General features: G+C 30.6%; 1 protein-coding gene across 1 annotated transcript; it reads right to left on the bottom strand.

Annotated features, from left to right (window-relative positions):
• Positions 1-4,833: 4,833 nt before the first annotated feature.
• LOC128178775 (ficolin-2-like) lies at positions 4,834-11,130 on the bottom strand. The gene is made up of 5 exons (XM_052846100.1): positions 10,610-11,130; positions 8,629-8,753; positions 7,793-7,889; positions 7,340-7,504; positions 4,834-5,093 (listed from the first exon to the last, which is right to left on the bottom strand). The coding sequence occupies exons 1-5, from the start codon at positions 10,911-10,913 to the stop codon at positions 4,858-4,860; spliced, it is 927 nt and encodes a 308-aa protein (XP_052702060.1). The 5' UTR covers positions 10,914-11,130; the 3' UTR covers positions 4,834-4,857.
• Positions 11,131-15,803: the final 4,673 nt, after the last annotated feature.

Raw genomic sequence — 15,803 nt, 5'->3', positions numbered from 1 at the left:
TTTCAGAACTGGTTATGCTAAATTACTTATTGAGACAGGAAGATGGTTTAATATTCCTAGAGAAAACAGAATTTGTAAATCATGTGCCTGCAATGAAATTGGGGATGAATTTCACTACCTTTTCAAATGTACTGATGTATATATATCCAAATCAAGGGTTATATGTTTACCAAATTATTTCATAACAAATCCAAATGTTGTAAAATTTGAAAAACTGTTTAATGTCACAAACATAAACCAACTTACCAATATTTGTAAACTATTAGATACTATTTTTTAGAGAGTTAGCTCTCTTGGTTAAATTATATCTGTTGTCCCTTCATCATGACTGTACCAATGATTTTCATCTATTATATATATTGTAGTTTGTACATACTGTGCATAAGTATTTTCTCTACACTGTAAATTCAGTTATGAGAATAAAGTTCATTGTCATTGTCATAATAAAGTTTAATGTTATGAGTAAAGTTTGTTCCTAACACAAAAAGTATTTACATTCGACCTTTGTACCATTCAATGGAACAAGGCTCTTAAAGCAAAAGAGAAGAAATTCAGACTATGAAAATGTTTCGTTTTCCACTAACCTATTTTTGCACCAATATAATAAAAAAACTTAACGTTTATGTTAGTATAATTAAATAATAATATAATTCTGCATTTTTATTGCTTTCATCTCATTTATTCTGTAAGATATTTGTATAGCACGCAATGCAAAAGCATTGAAAACGGTAAAAACAATAAAAGAAAACACCATTTTAAAAAAATTTATCATTGAACTTATACATAATATGCCAGAAGAATATTGGTAATATAAGCAATTCATTCCTTCAATTGTTTTATTGTTATCATTATTCAGTTTTTTATTCCTAAAAACAAAAATGGGTAGGTATATGCAGGTGTCACCACAGTATTAAATTTTACTATGTATTCTTACCAAAATTGCACAACTTTACATACTGATTAAAAATTCAAAACGAACTTCTGAAAAAATCCTCTTGACATCTTTTTAAACAATGCTTCATTTACAATTTTCTAGCAAAATACGCACGTGCATCCAGCAAGGCGTGAGAACCTGTTTACCTCGAAATTACACATGTTCTTGAAAATCAAGCCCGGGCCTGTTCACTCCCCTCCGGAAACAACACGCATCAAAAATTCAAATGACCTCGCATTATTATAAAAATGGGATAGTTAGACCTCTTACACATTGTTTTTCATCTCATAAAAAAATCAGCTCCTGTCGCGGGCAGAAACGCCCCGAATTCAAAGGAAATTTCGGGAATTATTTTGCCTCAGCCATGTTTTGACGTGAACCTTCAGTGAAATACTGTAAGTTATGACACCTATAGGAAACTGAAACAGGAAATGAACTGGAATATTTTATTTAATTGTTGCTTCATAAACTGTATTTCAATTTACAGAGTATATATATTTAATGCTTTCACAATTCAAAAACCTCAATCAAAGTGTAATTTTTTTTTAGGGGGGGGGGGGATGGTTATTCAAAGGTCATTAACTCAAAAAGTAGGTCCTACTCTTTAGAATTAAGAAAAACACTTTTTTATAATAGCCAAAGGACTATAAAACACAATACATGTATATGGTTTTTCATTACCATCAGAGGATTCTTTGTTCATTCCGAGTAAACATCATCCTTCAAAAGGTATGGTAATGATCTTAGCGTAAAAGTTTTCTAATTGTCTTGATTTTAATATTCCGAACGCTTGACCAAAATATTTGTATCAGATAATGAACATTACAAATAAGAGACGGAGCAATCAAGAATTCTTGGTTAGTAAATGTTATGTGGTAAATTGAATAAATGAGTTTTTAACCCCATATGGAGTAAAAAGTTAACTACAAGTATATACTGTAGATCCAATATCTGATACTTCTGTTCTGTGCAAGATGTGATCAATCTGTAAACTCTTTGCTATCTCAATTATTTTTTTTTTCAAAACGGTTTCTATTTTTTCATCCAGTTTCAGCTATCTTACAAACGGCTTAACTGGTAGACCATTCAACCAGGATATAACTATATCCATAAACAAAGTGGTTGCAACGATAGGGCCAAATTGTTGTTGTTCAAGCCACAGTCACATCACAATAATAAAAGTATTGGGATAGTCTACCATATCTCTTTTCGCATGCCAATTGTCGTTCATTAATTAATAGTATGGTTTCTGTTGCGACACTTTCGCCTTTTAGGGTAAAGACTGTACAAGAGTGCGAAAGCGATCGTGCGAAGTTGCAAAGGCAACGGAGCGAAGATGCCAAGTAAAATGAGAAGTTACAAAGCGATAATAGTATCATTGGGAGTAATTACAGGGTAATCATGGTATAACTTAGCGGTTATTCAAGGCATTAGTGGAACAGTTAAGGGGAAATTTCAGGGAAGTCATGGTAAAACTTGGGTTGTTTTGGTATAACTTCATGGTTAAACAGAGAAGCCATTGTATGTATTGGGGGTTATTTGACGGAAGTAATGCGTGGTATAGCTTGAGATCTATTGATCTTCAGATCTTGAGAAGCAAAATGATTTACTCCCAAGATATCAGGGTAAACTCAGGGTAATGATGGGTTATTGATAGAATATAGAGAAACATTTATTGCAATAGTGCTTTACAAATGTTTAGATTTTTAATTTATACAAATATGTCATGTACAATGCCTACAATATCTCCAAAAAAAAAGCCATTTAACAAACTCTTGACCTCCCTTTTAAAGTGATGTCAAATTGAATATAGGTATCGGAATTTCTTTACCTATGATTTAATATAGAATGCCAAGAAACAGTTTCATTTTCTACATAATTCCTTCAAAGCTTTAAAGTACGGGAAAAGATTTAACAAATCAATTATGATGTCATAATGGGTCTAGCACCAAAGAGACACTTTGAAATCATTTCCTAGATCTAGGCCTTAAGGACGTTGTTTACTCGGGGTTTGAGTTCTCAAATCCGGATTGTTAAAAAGTTCAATGTCATGAGTAAATTTTGTTCTAAACACAAAAAGTATTTATGAAATGAATTATTATTGACATAACCTTTGATATTTTTATTATATTGTGGAATTAGGCTCAAACAAAGTTTTACTTTTAGCAAAACAGAGGAAATTCGGACTAAATTTTTCAGATTTTGTTTTCCACTGAAATATTTTTGGTAGTACTTGAATATTAAAAATTATGGTTTTATTTGTTAGTCAACTTAATTTTGCATATTATCTGTTGGTTAAATCTGGCTTTTTCGTTTAGATAATTGTACGGCACACACTACAAAAATATTGAAAAATGCCTAAAAATGATAAAAGACACCATATCTCAAAATTTTGATCATTGACCTCATACAAAATTTATGCCAGCAGAGAGAGGTCAATATACTTAGTTTAATACTATTAATATTTTAGCATTATCATCATTCAGTTTTTGTTATATTGAATCAAAAATGGGTAGGGATTTGAAAACTGATAGAGGAAAATTGGACTTGAATATCTAAAAATTGTGAATGAAAACTTAATGCTTTGTATCTATGTAATGTCACTGCCATTCATAAATTGTATTTCATTTGTCAAAAAGTTTAGTAATTTGTTTTATTTTCACAATTAAGAAAATCTCAATCATGGAGTAAAATTTTTAGGGATTTTTCTTAAATTTTCAAAAAATGTATACTGACCATTAACTCAAAAAGTAGGCCATTGACCCACGTTTTTGAAAGTGAAGAATAACAATACCATGTAAGGTCTATAACACACAATAGTTGGATTTTCATAATAATCAGTGGATTTTTTTTTCATTCTGAGTAAACGTCATCCTTAATGAGGCCGACTTTAGTTTTCATTGCGCATGCTCTTGGGCATTCTAGTATAATACAGTGGATTAATATTCTTATGAAATTTTTATGATGTCATTTATAAAATTGAACACAATAACCAAAATACAGATAATTTTTTTTTAGATTTTTAAAGAAAATTTTTGTTTTTTAAACGATTTTTCCGTTGTGCAGTAGTGGAGCATTGCCAATGCGCTTTTATGACGTAATAATAAAATGAAGCTTTGTAGGAGTACGTTATAAGAAATAACATAAAAGAAAAAGTAAAACTTGTACACCGTTGAAATTTTATACTCAGAATTATGCTATCCTCGAGGACATTTTTCTTATTTCTTTTTTGATAAATCCATTTTACAAATCTTCATTCGTAATGCTAAAAATATATAGCAAAATTTGGTGCATTTTAATATTTTCAGATGGCCCCACTAAAACCAAGAGGGTAGAATTTAGTATTTTTTACATATAAGGTAGAAATGATATTACCAATCATATATAACAATTGGAGAGAAGAAAGCTATTGTAGTAATTTTTAATCTTCTTCGAAGTGCGGAAAATGACAGTTTCCTATATATCTATGCTACTATATTAAAATAATAGACTCGAATTTTTGGGCTTTAATTCCGAGAAATCGGAAGAGTGCTGTCTTCTGTTTTATTTATTTTAAACATCATTGGTACCTGCAGATTACCAATTTTTTTTTTCTCAGTTAGGTTTTGCTTATTAATAATAAACGAAAATTCCTTTAAAAAATCAGGATCAAAACTGCCTTAATTTATAAAATCCGCAACAAAGAACCCATCCCAAAGGGTTTTTTAACGTGAAAATCTATTAATCCAACCTCAGACCTGAACAAAAAGCACAAATTTAAACACCAATGGAATTAAAACATATATCTTATATACGAATAATACTTAATGGGACATATTATTTGTTTCACTTTACTATCACATTTTACCATTACAGATTATAACTCTGTGAATATTTTCCCGCTATTCTCGCCTATAGATGATTTCTCTGTGAATATTTTCCCGCTATCCTCGCCTAATCATCATAGCCGTCTTCTGAATGCTTTTCCCTGTTGTTAGTAAAGGGTACCAAGGTTGTACCCAATCAGAGGAGCCGAACAGACCGTTCAGATAGGCGTCATAACAACCGTTGTACCACCAGCCTCCTTTGTGATTTTGTGCGCAAGAGTTAGATCCTTCTGATGTTGAAAACTCCCTACCATTTAGATTGTCGGTTGCAGAATTTGGGGTCATCCGGTTTCCTGTTTTTTTTTATAATATAGAGAAATACACCGTGTATGTTAGCGAGCATTATTATATTCGTATATCTTATCAAAGTGTAAAATGTTTGCTGCTGGAATCGACCAGGAAGTAATCAGAACAATTCGATTGTGAGTTTTAATTGATAAAAGGATCCTTAGTTTTCTGAACAATTGAAACCAGAAAATGTTATGAAAGCCTATTATGGCAAACTTTGTCTTGTAGTATTGGTTATGGTTGTTTAAATGTCATGAATTGAACTTCAGCTACACTTTTAACACAAAATTTAGCTAGGGTAAACGTAATCATTTTTTGATATCTAACAAAATATGTTCAGAATCGATCGCAAATGTACATTAAATATGTCCACTTGAGGTACACTTATAATTATTTAAATGGAATGTAAGTGCCAAAGTGAATGCGGATTTATATTTGTGTGAAATAGTAAATAGACTTTGTTTCTTAATTCATGTTTTTGTATAAAACATCATTCATTATTGTAACATTTTGTTCTCATATATGATTTAAACTTTGCGGGGATTGTTTCATGTTCAATCGAAACCATATGAAGCTGATTTGAAACTCTCCGAAAGTTGTATGTAATAACCTTTACATAAATGAATTAGCCGTTTCTTCTAAAGTTCCGATTCACCTTACTATGATCAACGTATTTTAACATATTATCTCGATAAATATATATATTAACCATAAAAAAACCTTTCTTTGTTGTTTCGTACAGACTTAACGGGCAGCAATCATTTCAGAAAACTTTTATTGCAGAAAACTTTTTTCTTTTCTGCAAGACTAATTCCACATGAAACACCAAAGAAAGCATTTTACGGTTTAAACACATTCTGATATTGTGATAATGTTCCTTGTTAAAATTGTATATTTTTTTTTCATGATACATGTTATATGCTGAAACTACACTATGAAATGGCAAATGACACGTTATTTATAATTGTGTAACCCTGAACACAGGGAGATAATCTTTAATCTTTATATAAGTTTTTTATCGATCATTTAGTGTATTCAAATTTTAGTGTATCATATTATATCATTAAACATATGAACTTTTAGGCAATGAATTATAGAATATATGATAATTTCTAACTCTAAAACCCCAAATTTTAGCTTCTAAGAACATTTTAAAAAAGTTAACTTCATTAAAACTATCGGCACTGATTATGCGTGCTTGTAATTGTTATTGTTATTTTTGAAACGAGAACTAAAGGAAGGAATTTTTGAAATAAAGAGCCAGTCCATGCTACTCTTTCGGAGGGAATGGTATGGAAAAAAAACAGCAGTTAAATTGATTTTAGTCAATATATAACGTCCAATATATACAAAGCGGTTATTTAAGTATTGTCTGGAGTTAATACTTTTGATGCTTTTGATGGCTTTTTAGTTGGCATTAATCGATCACAATAAAGAAAACTTCATTTAATATCAGAGTGGTATAAAGAACATTTCAATATTGTCATCGATATTAATTGTTAACGCATTTTGGTTCCCAGTCAGTGTGCCCAAAACATCAAACCATTCTTCAAAGGATGTACACATTATCGCTTTTGTTATTTTGTTATCCAAATACTTCCAAACATTTAATTGCCAAGTTTTTAGTTCCTTTTTTATGAATATGAATATTGGAAAGAATCTGAATTAGTTTGATTTCATTATTCATTTAGCCTCGAGAGAAAATGTTTGCATCTCCAATCTAGTTCCACTCATATTAAATAGGTAGCCCTTCATTTCACAATTTAAGATCAAACTGAAGATGGTTAGTGCCAAGTTTGGTCAATATGAATAAGTGATTATATAAATAAAGAAACGAATTACAGATAACCGGCTAAACAGCAGATGAACGAAAATTCGTTGAAGGAACTGTGATTAGAAAAGCTCAAAAAAGGCAAGCGCATTAATTTTTTTTTTTTAAACTAAGCACTAAACTGCTCATTATTTTGAATATATGGTACTCGACGATATGTGCCACTGACTGTTCATTATCTGACATAACGACAGTCTATTGTCACTATGGTAAACCAAGTTTATGACAATCAGATATGAAATACAATATCATCTATTGAGAATGAGAAAGCTGTCCTATTATACATGTACACTTATGATTAAACAAATCGTGCATTGTGTAAGGTTCTTATTTAAATTTTTTTAATTGTTTTAATGATAAATAAGTTACAACTTACAACCTCTAACTGCTTATTGTGAGATATAAGAAAAGGTGGCATACCAAGAGTGCCAGCTGCAGTTCCTCCTATGGATAATCTATAATTGTCCTGTTCATTTGAAATCCTGAATAGTTCGTACAATTCATACAATGTTGTACCGTTTGTAAGGGTGATTGAAATGTACAACGAATTGTTAGCTTGTGTAAGATTATGAATTGCATCATTACCTACAAAGAAAGGAACATTATTTGGCACATTCATGGTTTTATGTAAAATCTGTTTAATAAATTATCAAAAACAATCAAAGAAAATACAATACTAGAATAAATGTTCGTCAATACAACTTAAAAGAAAAAAATCCCCGGCAATCATGATTTTTTTTATTTGAATTATGTTACAGAAGGTTGTTATTAAACAGATCCTATAAAAAAAATAAGACAAAAGCTAAAACAAAGTCTTTTCCTATATGGTTTTGTGAATTCTTACTTCAAATTGTAATGTTGAATTCAACATACCAATCCAATATTCACCGACAGCCAACCCAAACCCGTTTTTGTAATCGGCCCAGTTTCTATTAAAATTTTCGGAACCATCAAATCGATTCTGAATCACCTAGAAAACAATTAAAATACGCTATAGGTAAATTTTACAAAAGTACCCATGATATACAATTATCAGAAATATTTAAAAAGAGAGACAATTATGAAAGGTATAAAAATATACCAAAATATAAATGATGAAGATATTGATATTTCAGTTACATGTAGCATAAATTACTGTTATAACATTTTTTTGAAGATCTCTTTAATTATTCACATTGATTTTGAGTGAGAAAAATTTGTTTAATGTCTGTTACCAGCACGCTTCATAAAGAAAAAACCATTTCTTTCACGCGATATTTTGCACTATTTATCGTTTGTTGGCTTGATTTTAGATCGTTAAGCAAACATTTGTATCAGGAAAATTTAATGGTGATCATTTAACGATGTGAAGTGGCTGTACATAGAATTATATCCAAATATCTGTTTTGTAAATATTGGTTAACTGGCCTAGCTGGCAATCTATTTGAAATTTTTTTTTAAAAATGCTGTTGAATATTAGTTTTTTGCAATACCAACAGAATAAAGATAAATTATGTCAAAAATCATACGTGTTCTGCAAAAAAGCATTACATTTAGGGTATACATGTATATAGATGCTGTTCATGGTTATTCATACATAAATTACATGTGCTTGTGCAATTATGTTAGATGTAGCATGATATTCAAGATCTGTAATAATTTTCAACAACAAGGTTTTGGTCATCTGATAAAACATCAGATACATGTTGTTCACATATATTGTAACTTACTGTCCAGCCTCCTCCCATCGTTTCCATATCGCAGACGACATCAGTATTAGCGCCCCCTGCTGGATGGAGGGTGTATACACCGGAACATGTATGTCCGGCTTGATACAGCGCCAAACAGTCTTCAGCTGAAAAAAAAGCATAATTGTTATATTTGTGTTCATTGAAAATGAGGATGATGATATATGGTAGAAATTTTATTATCAATATCATGGGAATTGAATAAGAAAAGCTTTCGACAACCAATTATTGTTTTGTTAAGTGGACAATGTTCTTTTAAATAGACACATACGAATACTTGTCCAAACGTTCTTAACGAGGGTGTTTGATCAACAAATTATAATAAACTTTTTTTTTTAGATTTTTGGGAATAATTCACAAAATATTTTTTTTCAAAATATAAAGCAAGTAATTCAAATGTAAACTTTAAATAAAGAAAATTATTCATATTTACATTATGTTACCATTTTTTTACTTAATTGTTTTATCTGTTACATGAACCTTTTAATCATAACTTTACGAAAACATTTGATTGCATAATAACGAATTTATTAACATTAAAAAGATGGAGGTGATGGTTATAGTCGAAAGAGTAACACTGTATAGGTTTTGCAAATGGAAATCAATTATGGATAAAGTGCACAGGCATAAAATGTTGTTAATTACATTTTTGCCGATGTGGTATTTAATCAACAATAGATGAAATTTATTGATTAGAAAACTCATTAATCAAGAAATGGAATCATTTAATATTAAATAGGATTCCATAGAAGTTCTTGCAGGTTTGAATGAATAATCCATATTTTAAAACTCCGTATAGTCAAGTTCAATTATCTGTAAGCTATTGAAAATATTTACAGGTTGAAATTGTGTTTAATATTTATGCTAGTGCAAAGATGCTGTTTCATTAACGTTCATATCCAATATGATATACCATTGCCCGGAATGTATATTTATAACTACGTTTGTAATCTGTCTCACTTGACTGGTGAGATACATACCCTTTAAAAATTATATTTCATTGGAAGATAGTCATTCCCATCGAAAAATTATTTTAATTATTTTACAGGATAATAAGAAAGTCCCATCGGATGCAATAAAAAGCCCTACATGAATTATTTTTTGTATACCTATAAAAGTATAATTCAGACAGCTAGTTTTCCCGTATGAAATCAAGATTTCCTATCGGATTTTCAAATTATATGTTGTTGAAATCCTTCTGGATTTTAACAAATTTCAAAATTTCAAAGATCCTATGGAAAATTGTTTTCCCATGGAAAAAAAATTATGTCGGTATTTAAAGGCAAAAGGCAAATATCTCATCTGACAAATGAGTTAAATCAAAAACAAAAGTGGTTATAAACACTGAAAACATAGCATTTACAATAAAACAGTTTGAAATTCGCTGCTTGAGGATCTAAAAGTATTAAATAATGGTGTATTAGAAAGTATATGAATTTACTACACAATACAGAAAGTGTCAATGTTATTCACGCTTGTTTGCAAATCATAAGAATCAAAATGAAATTTTATTCTTTCAATAGTTCATTGATTATAAAAAGGGGCTATTGACAATAGTAACGCGACATTATCCATGACTTAAAAGTAGTAAAACATACAACATTTTGTTTCAGAAACTTTACAGAAAGACGACTAATTACAAAGTAGTCCATTTTCTTAAGAATTTTGAGGTTTTACTATATGTTTTCCGTATCTTTAAGTGATATGTGACAGTAAATCCTTGCCCACGAATGTGCATCCCCATGAACGTATGTAGAAGTATTTGATTGAAATTTGTTCAAATTATCCCGAAATTGCTACTGACGAAATTACACACCCACAAACTAAGAAAATTTGGCTACCCACGAATAACATGAATAAAAATGATTCTACAGTTATCCAGAAATGTTATGAATGTTTTATATTAAAACTTAAAGGCATTGAAGAGTTACAATTTTGAAGTTTTACAATATGTTATCCATACCTTTACGAGATACACGATAGTACCGCCATCCCGCGCCAGTGTCAGACATGTTACCAACATCACAAATTACATGTAAGCGACACTGTTTCTGAAGGCGATTATATCCAAAACAATTACAGTTGTTGATACACAAAGATCCACAAAATGAGAGTGAAGATGCCTTGGCCTTTTGTACTAAATACGAAGTTCCAATCTTGTTTTCTACTTCAGGGATGGCTGAATAATAGGAGTCACAGGAGGCAGTAAGTTGCACAGTTAGCATTTTGATTTGAAAGATTATCAAATTTTCAAAAACAGATTTCATCTTTTTAAAATTCCTCCGATCAACAACAAAATTAGATTCTTTATGATAAAATTATCAAAAATCCTGCTTCTTGTGAAATTCACAGTCACTGTGTAAAATGCAATATTGGTCTAATGATTATTTTTTCTTACGTAACCAGTGCAATCTAAAGGTACAACAAGAAATATTTCTAAGAAAAATCCATCAGGCATGTTTAAAGCGTCAATGTAAAATTATACACGAGATATCGACACGTTAGTAATATAACACTAACAGTAAAATTATAGACGATTCCAATACTTTCATTTCCATAGAGATATACAGAGTGAATTGTATGTATGAAGTATCAATGTTAATAATTGATATTTTTAACTACGTATCAAATAGCTGAGTGTCACGATTCTATTTCGTCAAGGGTAATAAATAATAAAGAAAGATGAGCAATGCTAACTTTAACAAATAATGCACTAAAAGCCTGATTTAATTTTCCAGAGAAACCAAGAGAATGCATAGTTTGCGATAAAGAAAATGTAATTGGTTTAGATGCCTTTATTTGTCATGCAGCAAGTGGAATTTTCGTCTGCTAAACTTCTTTTTTTTCTTTTGCTCTTTACAGCTGATTGTAAATAATCAACAGCGAACTTGTATTGTAGATGACCAAAATAAATGTCATGATAGAGAAATGTTTCCAGAGAGGAATTCTTGCTAGCAGGTACTCATTGAATATTTAAACACCCCACTCCCATATTCATGCATACGTCGCTGCTTTATAGTCATTTTGCTCATGCGCAAAGCGAAAAAACAAAAAAAAAAAAAAACAATTCCATATAATAGTTTGAATTGAATATGTCATTCTGTAAACATCAATTATCTCTCGTTGCTACCACTGTTGGTAATGGGGCCATAACTTGAACGAATAAAAAAGTATACTTTAATAAAACCGATTAATGTTTTGTTTAAAATAAATACTAATATTCACGCTTTAAAAAAACAACTCCAATGTAAATATTCGCATTTCTGATGCATTGATTTTCTAGTCCGCTGTAAAGAAGAATAATGGGCATACATTACTCTTTTGCCATACTCTGCAGACTGATTCATGTAAATCATTTTAAGCTGTACTGTTAGTGCTAAAGTGTTTCTTTTTTCATATTGATTTTTCAGTCGAGTTGTTGGTAGTGGGTACAATTACCAATGAAAACAGTATTGTTTATTTTTTTAAAGTTTTATTTTTGAGCCAATGATACAAACAATCAAATATATAACAGGTTTTATACTGCCTGACAGACAACGCAAACAAAAATGAACACAACACTTATATTTAAATGTACAAAAATATTTTTTGGAAAAATGTACACGCTATACTCATACAATAAAAAAATAAAGATTGAACCAATATGCAGTTTTGTCTTTTATAATGTACAAACTTCAGCTTCTTAATTTTACTGTATTTCTAACATATTTTCCATTGCTAAAAATATGAAAATCATTAACAGTGGGATTTTTAACAGATTTGTATATTTTTCAGCACAATGAGGCATCTTCAAATTTCCAATCAATGTATGTAGAAAACAGATTATACTACATTTCAAACAATGTTAAGGTGCCTCACTACGCCTTGAAATATTTACTCAAATCAGCAGAAAATTACTTCACTGTGATAGATATCATAATGGATAAGAATTATATAAGTCAAATAGGCAATTTTGACTAAAGAATTTTTGAAGCTACATGTCTTGCTTATAACTCTACGACTAACATGAAGTCAAATTTTAGCTGATCATTAGGATTACATTAAAGCATTGTAAACGAGAACATTAGGGGAAAAAATTGGACCAAAATCGTAACCATGCCCCTTTAACAAAAATAAACCATTTTCATAATACATTTCCAACCTATGTTAGAACCAGTCAAACTGAACACCACTTAACATTTGACTAGAATTAAAGTAAAATCCCCGCAAACAACTAGAACTATTTGATATTTGATATTCATAATGATTGCAATTTTCTAAGTGCAATATACTGTTATATACGGTAACTATCTGTCTTGCTTATAGATCAATATGAATAACTGATTTCAATAAGGTATATTTGCACTTTTGTTCTCTATATTCTTCATTTAAACTCTATTTTTAGTGTGTCGGTATCATTGTCACCGTATGCTTAATATGCAGTGACAGTGACAATTTTACAAAGTTAATTAAAAATGAATTATTCACGTTGCTCATGGAGCCAGACAGATATTTATATGACAGTTATTTCACTCACACATAGATATAATAATAAAAGTAAAAGATTGACTTTTGCGCTTTTGTCATGACCAAATAAACAATCTTTCATTTCCTAAATAATCTATAAAAGTTAACTAAATAAGAAAAACACTGAATAAAGAATACTGAAACATAAATGTAATTGAATTAGCAAATTACCACGTGAAGATATTGCTTTACATAGTATTCGGAATAAATAGAGAATTTCGGCCTCTCCCCCCTTTTTTATGACCAAACTAATCAGTACAATTTACCCTTTTACCTCGCTCTTTGTTTTATGTGATTTTCGCTCGTAATTTTGATTAGGTTGCTTTACAATTTAAAGCAAAAGGGTAATAGGAAGAGAAGCTTTTGCTTCCAAATGGATAATTATTGACATAACATTCAACGTTTGTACTATTCTATGGGACTAGGCTCTTATAGCAAAACAGAAGAAATTTGGACTAAATGTTTCGTTTTCCACTAACCTATTTTTGCACCACTATAAGAAAAAGGTTAACGTTTATGTTGGTATAATTTAATAATAATATAATTCTGCATTTTATTGCTTTCATCTAATTTATTCTGGAAGATATTTGTATAGCACGCAATACAAAGGCATTGAAAAATGCTAAAAACGATAAAAGAAAACACCATTTCACAAAATTTTATCATTGAACTTTTATATAATATGCCAGAAGAATATTGTCAATATAAGCAATTTATTCCTTTAAATGTTTTTTTGTTAACATCATTCAGTTTTTTATTCCTAAAAACAAAAATTGGTAGGTATAGGAAACTGAAACAGGAAATGAACTGGAATATTTTATTTAATTGTTGCTTCATAAACTGTATTTCAATATTGCAGAGTATAGATATTTTTAATGCTTTCACTATTCAAAAAACCTCAATCATAGTGTAACTTTTTTTTGGGGGGGGGGGTGTATTCAAAGGTCATTAACTCAAAACGTAGCTATATAGGCCATTGACCTTCTCTTTGAAATTAGGAAATAACACTTTTGGGGATTTTAATCAACTCTCCTATGCAGTTACTCAGGCAAACCGAAAGTAAAACAGTGTTTGGACCTAAGCACAAATCAACACCGCTGACAACATTAAGTTCTTATCAAGAAATTCGATGTAATGAGTTCTTAAGCATTGTTTTTCAAGGAAACTAATTTATAGATGTCTTGTAAATAGTCAGATTTTAAATGGTACGAACAATTTAGGTCTTTTTTGAAGTCATACATTTTATGTATTCCTACGTTAGATTTCAATATAGTCTCGTTCAACCAGACGCTCTGCTGCATGTCTCCGTAAATCTCCGACAAGCAGAGAGTCTCTCTTGCTTGTCGGAGATTTACGGATACAGCTGAGAGTCTGGTTGAACGAGACTAGAGTTCAATTTTGCTTGGATCCATACAACTTCTCATTACTATTTCGATTACTGATACGCAGTTTGATGGACTAATTCTTTGAATATTACACAACATGATTGATTTTGGATTTTCACGAATTTACTGTAGGACAATTCATATTATAAAAAATTGCGTAATTCAAATACTTATTAATATGAATTTACTTGCCATGCATGCAAAATTACATATCATTGATTTTAAAATAAATAATAATCGATAAAATCCACTCCCGTCAGTACTTCAAATTATAATAGCCAAAGGACTATAACACACAATATATGGTTTTCATTACCATCACAGGGTTCTTTGTTCATTCCGAGTAAACGTCATTCTTCAGGAGGTATGGTCACGATCTTAGCGCAAAGTTTTCTAATTGTCTTGATTTTAATATTTCGAACGCTTGACCAAAATATTTGTATCAGATAATGAGTTGCAAGTAAGAGACACAGCTATCAAGAGTACCAGTTCTTGATTAGTAAATGTAATGTGGTAAATTTAAAACATAAGTTTTTTAACCCCGTATGGCGTAAAAAGTTAACTACTAGAATATACTGCAGACCCAATATCTGATACTTCTGTTCTGTGCAAAATGTGATAAATATGTAAACTCTTTGCTATCGCAATTATTTTTTTTTTCAAAACGGTTTTTTTCCCACCTTTTTCAGCTATCTTACAGACGGCTTAACTGGTAGAACATTCAACCAGGATATAACTATATTCAATGTACAACGATAGGGCCAAATTGTTGTTCAAGCAACAATCACATCACAATAATAAAACTATTGGGATAGTCTACCATATCTCTTTTCGCATGCCAATTGTCGTTCATTAATAGTATGGTTTCTGATGCGACACTTTCGCCTTTTAGGGTAAAGACTGTACAAGAGTGCGAAAGCGATCGTGCGAAGTTGTAAAAGCAACGGAGCAAAAAAGCGAAGATGCGATGATAAAGAGCGAAGATGCCAAGGTAAAATGAGAAGTTGCAAAGCGATAATATTATCATTGGGGGTAATTACAGGGTAGTCATGGTATAACTTGGCGGTTATTCAAGGCATTAGTGGAACAGTTAAGGGGAAATTTCAGGGAAGTCATGGTAAAACTTTGGGACTAATACAGCCAATTTACAGGGTAGTCACGGTATAACTTGTATGGTTTTTACAGGGTGGCCGTGGTATAACTGTGAAAGTGAATTAAGGGTTGTTATGGTAAAACTTTTAGAATAATACAGGATAATTATGGTAT

This window comes from Crassostrea angulata, chromosome 3 (assembly GCF_025612915.1).
Source record: "Crassostrea angulata isolate pt1a10 chromosome 3, ASM2561291v2, whole genome shotgun sequence".
In the NCBI taxonomy this organism is placed as follows: Eukaryota; Metazoa; Mollusca; class Bivalvia; order Ostreida; family Ostreidae; genus Magallana; species Magallana angulata.
The sequence above is the reverse complement of the archived record's forward strand: the minus strand, read 5'-3'. Positions and strand labels throughout refer to the sequence as shown.